General features: G+C 41.2%; 1 protein-coding gene across 1 annotated transcript in view; it reads left to right on the forward strand.

Annotated features, from left to right (window-relative positions):
- LOC126162925 (nuclear protein localization protein 4 homolog) overlaps positions 1-9,645 on the forward strand; it is a 301,306-nt gene extending 291,661 nt beyond the window's left edge. Inside the window, exon 11 of the mRNA XM_049919743.1 lies at positions 7,954-9,645. Within this exon, the coding sequence (XP_049775700.1) occupies positions 7,954-8,265 (312 nt within the window). The 3' untranslated portion in view covers positions 8,266-9,645. The remainder of the gene's footprint in view (positions 1-7,953) is intronic.
- The last annotated feature ends 2,327 nt before the right edge of the window (positions 9,646-11,972 follow it).

The raw sequence follows: 11,972 nt of genomic DNA on the forward strand, positions 1-11,972 counted from the left end.
AAATTAATAAATTACATAATAAAACAGCCTCCAAGTAATAAAATGTTGAAGTGAAAATAATATATTATCTATTTAGCCATTTGTACATTTACCATTTGTATACAGTTTATGTCACTACAAAACATCAATGTGACAATGAATCTTTTAATTGATGACGTATGACATGGTGTGGAGAAGGTGCAATGCAGTGTCACCGAGAGCCCCAGTGTACACATAGACGCTGCTTGGATAAACTTGAAACTGGAGATGCAGCCAATGATTGTCAGCTGATGGTTGCAGAGTAATACATAACAACACTGTCCCACTATTTCCTGTTAATGCTTGAATCTTCTCAATAAGAATAATTATGGTTTCTAATATTATTATAATGACGACACTTACTTGATTTAAAGATTCGTGGTCAGTTCAGTGTTTTATAATGATGTAAAGTATATACAAATTATAAATGTGAGCATGGTTACATAAGTTTGCTATTTTGATTTTAATGTTTTATTACAATGAGGACTGCTTTATTCTTTGTTTTATTAAGTATTTTCTTAATTTTATATTTTACGCCAATTTCATTTTTTACGTATCTATTACCTCGTGACTATTTCTCAAGAAGTAAAAATTGATACTCTGTACTCAAGGGGCTCTCTTATCATTGCTGGCTGCAATCTGCATCTATTTGGAGCTCGACTTTCACCTTTACTTGTAGTATTTGACACACTAACTTGGGAAGTAAGCATATCAGCTAGGAGTAAGGGGCTAACCATACATTTTATGATTGCACCCTGTACCACGTGTTTGCTGCCATAGAGAACAAATATTTTGTCATTTTTTTCTGACTATTTACTGGAATTTTCTGATCATACAATGGCTTAAGGATGGTACTGTTTGCGACAAGTGGTTGCCCATATGGGAAAAAAAGGTGATCTTTTTTCTAACCATGTTGGTGCTGTTCCAACCAACATTATAATGGAAATATGTTTTACAGTGACAACTTGTTAATTAAATAGTGTCATAGAGCTGTCAATAGTTCTTTTGGTACTTATATGCTTATTTGAAGCAGGAGTAACTGTAAAGATGATCCCAGTTTAAAATTACCTTCTGTTAAAGATCAACTAGCACCTTTCTGCAAGCATGACCACTCTCTCGTTATTGTAAAGGAATTGTGCCCATTTTTCAGTCATACTTTTGAGTGAAGGTTCAAATTGTGTTAGCACATGCAGCATGCCCCCAGCATTATACATCCCACCACCACCACCACCACCAAAAGGGCTCACTCCTCCTTGGCAAGTACATGCTTGGCTAGGGTGCATGGGGTGCCAGCCTTTGCAGCACTACTTCCTTTTTCTGTGCTGCAAATCTACACTTGGTCTCTCTCTTACCTCCACTGACATTACATAGGATGGTCCTTTTCGTGCAGACTCTGCCTGGACTTGGTTCACAATTTTGGTCTTGAGATTTCGTTTCACTCCCGGTGCTATCTTCACCTTCCATTAATGATTATATGGTCGTCCGTTATTGGGTGTGACCTGCCATCTTTTCCAAATTTTACAGAAGTGTGCATTACACGCAGGGAAAGTCATCCACTATGATGTATACTCTGCCGCTGTGCCCTGGCATCCTTCCTTCCTGTTGTCATAGTACGCCCAAAATCCAGCACCATAGCCATCCTGTTTTTGTGTGTGTGTGTGTGTGGGGGGGGGGGGGGGGGGGGGTGAGTACTTGCGCAGTGGTAGCCCCCGACCATGCAGGGATCGCACTCTTGGTGTCTACACTGCACAGTCCCCATGTATGTCGTGCAGTATTTGCCTGTGATGACTGGGGCATAGAGACTCCCGGCAATGGATTACTGACCAGGTAGCTGTAGCTGTAGCTGGGTGGCTCCCACAGAGAGAGTCCCTGTTCAGAATGGGTGACAGTATGGCAGATAATTCCCACATGAAGTGACTTAAACTTTCTCCAGCTGGTGACCACGTGGCCTCGGCAGTCTCTTCAAATGGCAGTGCATCATATGGTGCAACAAAGTACGATCCCTTCCCTGGCCACACTGTGGGAGGACCAAGGGAAATTAAGATTGCTTCTGGCGGCCTTCATCTTGACTTTCGAGACCTTAGGAGGTCAAGGTGGCCTATCGGTGTGATGTGGAACCGTGTATTCCTCCTCCTATGAGATGCTTCAGGTGTATGAAGCTCAGTCATACGTTTTCCTGTTGCAGGGATTGTGGACATCCACAGCACGCAGATGTTCCTTGTGCCCCTCCCCCCACCTGTGTAAACTGTGGTGAGCTCCACTCTCCCAGCTCACCAGATTGCTCCATTTTTAAGTGTGAGAAGAAAATCCATGAGTATTAGGCCTTAGACAAGCTCACATATCAAGAGGCCAGAAAAAAAGTATGAGCATCTTAATACTGTAGAAATGACACACTCACGCTACAGCCACAATGTCATTGCCTTCTCTGTCAGCGGTGCTTTCCTCTGTTGCACCTCTTACAGTAGGCTCTCAGAGCAGTCTGCTAATAGCTACCACCCAGGCAGTTGGGGCCCTTCTGCTACTTCCACTGCACCCACTTCAAGAGCATTGGCTCTCCACCTGCTGGTTACTCCAGTCCCTATCCCCCAGCCAGAGGCGCCTTGCCCTCCTCCGATTTCCCTAGCTAGGAAGAGGTCTCTCGGTACTCTTCCTTCCACAGTTCCTGCTGGTTCACAGCCAGATGCCTGCCAGTCGCTGAAGGAACCACAGGCTGCTGGCTATCGGACTTCTTGTTCTTCCTCTGTACCCGAAACCAATTCAGAGAAACCTTCCCCAGTCCTCGTCGCCTAAGGAGAAGGACAGAAAGAAGTCCCCTAAGATGAAGGAAACTCCAGTCACCCCCACACCATCAGACACTGCATGTACTCTTTCTGTGCCCGAGGTGGAAAATCTGGTGGCACCAGATCTCCCCAGGCAGTGTGCAGTAGAAGCACTTGACCCTGGGTCATAACCTCCCCTGGTCGCTTCATGCACCCACAATATTCAGTCAGTCTGATCCTCCAGCAGAATTTGAATGCATTTTTCAACCACCTGGCTGAGCTACGGCAGCTTTTAAGCACTTACTCTGCATTCTGTATTGCCATCCAGGAAACGTGGTTGTTTCCACCAATTCTGACCACTGCCTTTTGTGTTTACTGAGGTTATTTTAAGAATCACACCAACTGTGAGAGGCTATCAGGTGGAGTTTTTATGTATGTATGTTTGTGCTGGACTCTATATTATAGTGGCCCTGTACCCCTTGGTACACCTTTGGAGGCCTTGCTGTTTGGGTAAGGGCACTTCAAGATTTTACCATATGTAATGTGTATCTCCCTCCCAGTGATGTCATGTCCCAGAATGTATTGTCTGCATTACTCTCTCAGCTCCCCCGACCTTTCCTAGTCTTGGGGGACTTCAACGCCCCTAACCCTTTGTGGTGAGAGACAATGATCACTGGCCTTGGTAAAGACATCGAAACTTTGCTGGCATAGCTCAATCTTTGCCTCTTGAACTCTGGTGCCCCCACTTACTTTATTGTGGCACATTGAACTCATTTGGCCATTGATCTCTCCTTTTGAGGCCTGGTCATCTACCATCTATGGCCATTCTTACACTATCATATTCCTTTGACAAAGAACTTTGTCATGGCACTAAAAAGGGTTATTACACTGTCGTCAGATTTAAAGATGATGGACAACAACTTGTTGTTACGCAGTGCAGTGCCACAATTGCGTTGTGTGTGCATTTGGTAGAAAGCAGTGGGGAAAAACGGAAACATACATGGGTGAAGCCATGGGTGTTATGTCAAGATAATAAAAGTGTTCAGCAAAATTTGTTATGAGAGCTGCAACTGGAAGACATCAACTCTTATATAAACTACTTAGAAATGGATGAGAGTGCATTTCAGTATTTGCTTCAGTAAAGTGACTTCTCACATTACAAAACAGAATTCTCAATGGAGAATTACTATATATACAGAAGACAGGCTCACTGTGACACTGCAATTTATCGATACAGGAGTGAGCTACTCTAGTTTACAATAAAGCACTCCAATCCACGGTGCACATAAACCAAAGTAATTCCAGAAATGTATGAAGTGATCTATAAAGCACTGAAGGGGGAATATTTGAAGGTATATAATTGTTTGGTACACTATATTGGCAATAAGAACTATTTTTAATTTTTGAGTAATTTAAGTAATAGAATTAGTGTTTCATCACAGGTGTGGGCAAAGATCCGACACCCCTATGGCTTCCATCCCCTGCAGGTGTATCAAGTATTTCCTTAGATGGTGCTGTTTATACTGATCAAGATGCTGTCACTGAACATTTTACTGAGCATTATGTTCGCGCATCTATGTCTTTGAACTACCACCCTGCCTTTGAGCTCATAAAACAGCAGGTGGACTGAATGCACCTATCTTTTAGCACCCACCACCTGCATCCATGCAATGCTCGATTCAGTGAATAGAACCCTCCAGTGCCCTAGCCCATCGCCCTGATACACCCCCAGGGTCAAACCACATCCACAACCAAATGCTGAAACATCGCTCGGTGAATAGTCAGTGACACATCCTTGCCCTCTTTAATCAGATCTGGAACGAGGATGAGTTCGCATGTCAGTGGTAAGAAAGCATGATAGTTCCAGTACTGAAACCAGATAAGAACCGTCTAGAGATGGGCAGTTATCACCAAATGAGCCCTACCGACTTTCTCTATAAGTTGTCCGAATAATGGTGAGTAAGCAGCTGTGTTGGCTCCTTGAGTCTCTGGGCCTTTCGGCCGCATCTCAGTTTGGTTTTTGCAAAGGTCGCTCCACTGCTGATAATTTGGTTCACCTGGAATTCACCATCCAGAGGGCCTTTGCATGACCCCCTTATCATGACATGGCGTCACCACATCCTTATTGCATCACATGAGTGGGGTCTCCAGGGTCCATTCCCAAAATTTGTGCAAAACTTCCTGTCGTACTGTATGTTCTGGGTTCAAGTGGGTGCTACCTCAGTACTTCCAGATCAAAGAGAACGGGGTCCCACAGGGCTCTGTCCTGAGCAACTCCCTTATTCTGGTGGCCATCAGTGGTCTAGTGGTGGTGGTGGTGGTGGTGGTGGTGGTGGTGGGGCTTTGGCATCACCCTCCTTATATGCCAATGAGTTTTGGTTTTATTATTGCTCCTCTAGTATGGGTGTTAGTGAGCATCACCTACAAGGTGCCTTAAGAAAGGCACAATCATGGGTTCTCCCCTGTGGCTCTTGGTTTTCAGCTGCCAAGACTTGTGACTTGCATGTCTGTCACCATTGTACAGCCCACCCATACTCAGGGCTTTACCTAGACAATCAATTACTTCTTATATTTGAGATGTAGTGCTTTTTGGGACTGGTCCTCAGTTCCCAGTTGATGTTCCTTCCCCACCTCCGCCAACTGAAGTGAAAATGCTGATGACACCTCAATACACTTGGCTTCGTCAGCAAAACTAGCTGGGGTGCAGATTGCTATATCCTTTTGTGGGTCTATAAAGCACTGATTCTGTCCCGCCTTGATTATGAGAGTCTTGCACATGGTTCAGCATCACCTTCAGCATTGCGAATACTGACCCCATTTATCATTGTGGGGTCTGACTTGCGGCAGGAGCCTTCTGAAATAGCCCTGCGAACAGCCTGCTAGTTGAGGCTGGAGTACCTCCATTACCTATCAGGTGCCAACAATAGCTGCTGCATTAAGCTGTGTGTGTTCATAGCTTCCCTGAACATCCCAACTACTATGTCATTTTCCCTGGAAGGGAGCTTCATCTCCTACAAAAGCGACCCAGAAGTGGGTTTACAATTGCTGTACACCTCCAGTGTCTCTGCTCGGAACTGCAGCTTCCTTCCTTGTCGCCTCTGGTCAGGGAGAAATGGCATCTGTCCCCATGGCTTGTGCCCCCACCACAGATTTGTCTCAATCTTTTCACTGCCTGGTCTTGGCTGACCTTGAGACATATCCGGGTTCAGAAGTGTTATTCACCAGTGGCTCAACAGTCAATGGATGAACAGGCTTTGCATACACACATGCATTGTGAAGGGAACTCCACACTCTGCCAGGCTGCTGCAGTGTCTTCATTGCTGAATTGATGGCCATTAGACGAGCCCTTAGCTCTGTTTGTTCTTGTACCAGCAAGAGTATCCTAATCTGTATTGACTTCCCTTAGTAGCCATCTGGCTGTAGACAGTGCAACTCTCCTCTCCCACTGGTTATCGCTATCCAGGACCTTGTCTCTGACCTCCATGAAGCTGGACAGCCAGTCGTATTTGTTTGGTCTCCCAGTGGTGTTGGGATTTCAGGAAATTAATGAACTGGCCGGTTGGCAAAGCTGGCTACCAGGATGCTGATTCTGGAAATGGGGGTCCAGAATTGGACCTTAGGTCTTGTATATGCCATAGATTTCTTTAAGTCTGGGACTCATAATGGTCTGCCCTGAGCTCCTCAAACAGAGGGCAATTAAGGAGACCACAACCACATGTGCTCTTCTCACAAGGAATCCACAATCCTCTTATCAAATCTGCATTGGCCACATTTGGCTGACCCATGGTCTTGTTCTCTGACATGAGGATCCTCCTCACTGCAAATGTGGGGCCTGCCTGATGGTGGCCCTAATTTGGCTGCTTTTAGGCGGTATCTTCATCTTCCTGACACGCAACCTCTGATGCTGGCACACAATGCCAAAGTGGCTGATCTGTTGTTTCGTTTTGCCCATGAAAGTGGTTTCTATTAATCTCCGTAAAGTAGGGCCTCATTGACCGTGTGGGGGCTTGGTGTGGCACCCCTCCCCTGCTCCTGCCCCCGCCCCTCCTCTCCCCTCCCCCCACCCCCAGGGGCCCTTGGTGGCCCTTGCTCAGTGGCCCACCATGACCTTTACCTTTGCCACCTTTCTATTCTCTTTATTCTGTTTCATTTCTTGGTTTTAATGCCTTGTCTTGACTGATCTTTTAACGACTTGTCTGTGCTGTCTTTTTTTTTCCTGGCGTTTTATCTCTGGATCTTTTTTTAGTTACACGTATGCTTTCAAGGATTCACCTCCTTTGACAACCACTCCTGGTTGGCCACTTAATGGCTGAAGGGACACGTGACCTTGCAGTTTAATCCCTTTCACCGCAAACCAACTAGTACCACATTCAGACCAAAAGTAGTATTGTAGTAAAATTCTAGTGAATGCAAATTAAAATTTGTATATATATCCTCACTCCTTTGTGCAGTATTGATGAATATACAAATTTTACCATGAGTGACCATAACTCAAGAGTGCAGTATTGCCTTGAATTAGTAGAAAGCGCAACAAAACTTGCATCGGGTTTGATGGTCTAGTGGTAGTGTTTGGCAAGGAACTGAAAGGAAGCAGGATCAGTTCCTGGCTGGATCAAATTTTTGCACTCTGCCTTTTAACGTAGCATTTGCCTCTCAATGGTGTGGAGATCCACTAGAAATGAAACTTGGTTCGGATTCCACATTGCACTGCATATCCTCTTTTTCTGGTTTGATAACAGGTTTGCTAACCAGGTGCCTAAGTGACATAGATTGCAGCTGTTTCAGAACAACTGCCTAGCAAAAAAATGCAAATCAAGAATATATGTGTGGGTTCCCAAAATAACTCAGTTTTAAAATTGCAAACACGGAAGAACAAGAACAGGAGCTCCAAACTGTAGTAAAATTAGTATTAGTAGATTTACAATTGGATAAAAATCCTCTGTGAAGCTTGCCATTTACATTTTCCAGTTCTTTATAATTTTTCAGTATTTTGAGGTGCTTGTTCTCTTGTTTTACTAAAATTTTTCCGTATTTTGAGGTGCTTGTTTTCTTGTTTTACTAAGTCTTCAGCACAGGCTTCTGTTTTAATACACTTATTCTAACAGTTAAAAAAAAACAATGGTTTGCTTTGGATGTGAACCTCTGATTAATTTTGTTGTTGTTGTTGTTGTTGTAGGAGTATATGGGACCATTGCTTGAAGCAGTGCGGACACAGAATAGTGAAATGGCACGGGACTGGGCTAGGTCAGAACACTGGGCAACAGTAGAACAACTTATTGCTGCAAGTTCCTTATCACCGCCTTCATCACGACCTCAAAGTAGCACATTTACATCTCCATTAACAGCTCCTGCTGCCTCTGCAGCAGCAACAGCAGCAATGCCATCATCACCACCAATGCACGAGGATGCAGGCTGGACCTGCAGTCATTGCACATTTTTAAACCCAACTGAACTATCAAGTTGTGAAATGTGTCAACTTCCAAGATAAATTTGTTTTTACATAAAGAAAAAAAAAGAATTGTGGACGGAAAGAATCTTACATAAAACAGGAGCAGACATTTCTTCTGGCATGGAAAAGACAAGAAATCACATTTAATTTTATGGAATAATTATTTGAGGACAGTAATTGGTTGCATATGTAGAAATAAATAGACAAAGTGTCAGTTTGTATTTGAAATTAAATGTACATCATATTTAACTGGATAATGAAAATGGCTGTGCCTCATTTAGAAAATACAAATTTATTTAATAAGAATGGAAAAATGAAGTCTGTGAAGTTTTTGCAATAATTTCGAGTGTTTTGGGAAATTAGAACTGAAATTCAGTATTAAATTTCTACATCATAAGTAACACGTGCTCACCATATTCAGTGCCTCTTACACAGTTGTAATATTTAAATAAACACTTCTGTATTTTAATGTATTTGTTTGATGTTGTGCCATTCTGTTCATCAGTCAGAAATAATTTACAAGTCATTCTGTTTCAGTAAGTATCCACAGACTAAGTGAAATGGAGATCTCAGATAGTGTTTAATATCTTCTGTTGGAATGTTTTCACTTTACAAATTTGGTTTGTCTATATTTCCTAAAAATGTACTTTCCTATTTTCATTGTAGATTAGTTTCATATTTATTAAAAAGAATTTGATGTCCAGAACTTACAATTTCAGTTTATTAATAGGGGTAGTGTAACGTAGTGACAGTGAATTTTTCAGATATTTAATAAAATTTTAAAAAATACTGCTACAGTTATTTCATTTCCTTTCAAATGGCACACATAATTTTACATTAAGGGAGGAGTGTGTATCTGTGCATGCAAAATGTGCATATACAAGGCTGTGGTTACTTCCTAATTGTTTAAATAGATTCCTGGAAGACATGTATGTAAACTCAGCACACAGTTCTAATTACTTTCTTTTGTACAATGGATACTTTCTGCCTAAGTGAGTTACTCCTGAATGTTCATTAGAACATCAGTGAATCAAATATGTTAACTTACTGTTGTTTATGCCCCCAGAGTTTGTAGTTTTACACAGGTAATGTGCGGAAAAGGATAAATGCAAAATCGTTAGTAGAATGTTCCACTCCCAAATAACACCTCAAGTGATGGCTGCTGGGGAAGTTCCCTAGCTGTGTGTGACAAATATTTAGTTCTGTATAAGGTATAAAGATACTTCTGGCATTGAGCAGGCCAGTGAAATATCTTGTCATAAATACTTTTACTGCCAACTCACGATAAACAACTACATTCGTCATATTTAGCTATTACTTCCTTTAATTGTAGTTTTCTGTAGTTATATCAGACTTTGTCTCCAAATAATTTCATAGAAATGGAAAATGTATTGAAATAAACATCCTCTTGAGCCACAACTCATGTGTTTCGCAAATTATTCTCAAATCTGAGGGAATACATCTTCTAAATTCATGTGTTTCAACAACGTAGAGGTAAGTAAAGGTGCTACAGAAAAATGAAAATCATCTAATTCAACTGTTTTCCCAGATAGTGCCTCCTTTGTGTTCAGAAATGTCTATGGGAATTCTTTGAATAATAAGACAAGTATATTCCTTGACATTTAATATATGGAAAAGAATTCTAAATTATTATTAATCTAATGTGCAAGATACAGTCAGTTGTACGATACCAGCACTTTTTTTTTCTTTTTTTTTAATGTGATTGGTGTCAAACATTCAAAGCACAAATGCAAAAAATCACCAACGCTTAGTGCTTGTAAATTTCTTCAGCATTGTAACAGAATATTTGCATAGAATACACAGCTTCTGCAATTGTATGAGGTATACCTTTAAGGAAATTTGCATACATGAACTGCAAGTCAGTAAAACATGGATTAAAAGATTTATATACAATCCACACTCTTTATAGACTTAGAGCAAGTATTTACTTTATTTGTGGTTTAATTAAGTCTCAAATGAAATGAGGATGTCAGGTGTTTGTTACTTTACAATTCACGATAAAAACATTTAACTTCAACAAAATATACGAAAAGTGTATAGAAAAGCTGGGGAAAGAAAAGAAATGCAACTATACAGTATGATTACCATCTTCACATGAATTCAATTAAGAAAGATTCTCTTTATTCATTTTTATTTTACAGAGCAGACAGTGACTGAATTTCATGAGGTTCATCTTTATTTTGGTGAAGTCACTTTTACTTTTATTATTAAATGACAGTGTTCTAACTTTGTTATGTTATTGATATAGTTTTATAATCATGTAGTCAAGTGGAATTGTTGCTTCCCGATGGTGTCACGTGGGGAATTGCTGCCTGTGGTAGCAGGAATGAGAGCAAGTGTCTGAACATAGTGGCATGTCCAACAGTGATCTGCCTTGTGCCACCTAACTCATCTCTTCTGAGATTACAATGACTTACAAGTTTATAGTGTAGGGTAAAGAGAGACAGGACACAAAACACACTACTTCCATCTCAGTCAGGTAAGATTGTATGTACTTAGTTTTTTGTTGCTGTCAGAAATCTTAAGAAGCAACCACAAATTTGTCACTCATCAGTTCCATTGCATGCTTTCCAATATACACAGCAAGGTTTACATGTCTCACTTAATCCATTACCGTGCATCACATTTATTTTGCATCACTAACATTTTTATTTATACAAACAACTTTCTGGGGAGAGCAGTCAGAGCTCAAAGACATTGTGAATAACAATAAAAAAAACACTCGATAACTATTTAAATTATCGTACAAATTATGTTGGTGTGTGTGTGTGTGGTGGTGGTGGTGGTGGTGGTGGTGGTGGTCTTCAGTCTTGAACACTGGTTTGCTGCAGCTCTACACGCTTCTCTCTCCTGTAAAAGCCTCTTCATCTCTGAATAACTACTGCAACTTACATCTTTCTGAATCTGCTAACTGTATTCATCCATTGGTCTCCCTCTGCAATTTTTACCTCCCAACTCTTCCCTTCAACTCTTAACTAAATTGGTTGTCACTTGATATTTCAGAGTGTGTCCTGTCAATCAATCACGTCTTCTATTTAGGTTTTGTCACAGATTTATTTTCCTCCCAATTATATTCATTACTTCATTAGTTATGTGATCTACCCATCTAATCAGCATTCTTCTGTAGCTCCATGTTTCAAAAGCTTCACTTCTCTTACTGTCCGAACAGTTTATCATCCATGTTTCACTTCCGTACATGTCTACGTGGTATTTGTATACCTACAGAAAAGAGTTCCCAACACTTAACTCTGTATTTGATGTTAACAAAAATCTCTTCTTCATAAAAGCTTTTCTTTCTGTTGCCAGTCTTCATTTTAAATCCTCTGTACTTCAGTCATTGTCAGCTACTTTGCTGCCCAAATAACAAAACTCATATTTCTTTAAGTGTCTCTTTTCCTAATCTAATTCCCTCAGCATTAGGTTGTATTAATTTGACTACATTCTATTATCTTTGTTTTGCTTTTGTTGATGTTTGTCTTAGATCCTCCTTTCAGGACACTGTCCATTCTGTGCAACTGCTCTTCCTTGTCCTTTGCTGTCTCTGACAGAATTACAATGTCATCGGCAGACCACAAAGTTTCTATTTCTTGTCCCTGAATTTTAGTTCTTACTCCAAATTTTTCTTTGCTTTCCTTTACTCCCGAGTGACAGGCTAGAACCCTGCCTTACTCCACACTCCCTTGTCAACCACAGCTTCCCTTTCATGTCCCTTGAATCTTGTAACT

This window comes from Schistocerca cancellata, chromosome 2, assembly GCF_023864275.1.
Source record: "Schistocerca cancellata isolate TAMUIC-IGC-003103 chromosome 2, iqSchCanc2.1, whole genome shotgun sequence".
Classification (NCBI taxonomy): domain Eukaryota; kingdom Metazoa; phylum Arthropoda; class Insecta; order Orthoptera; family Acrididae; genus Schistocerca; species Schistocerca cancellata.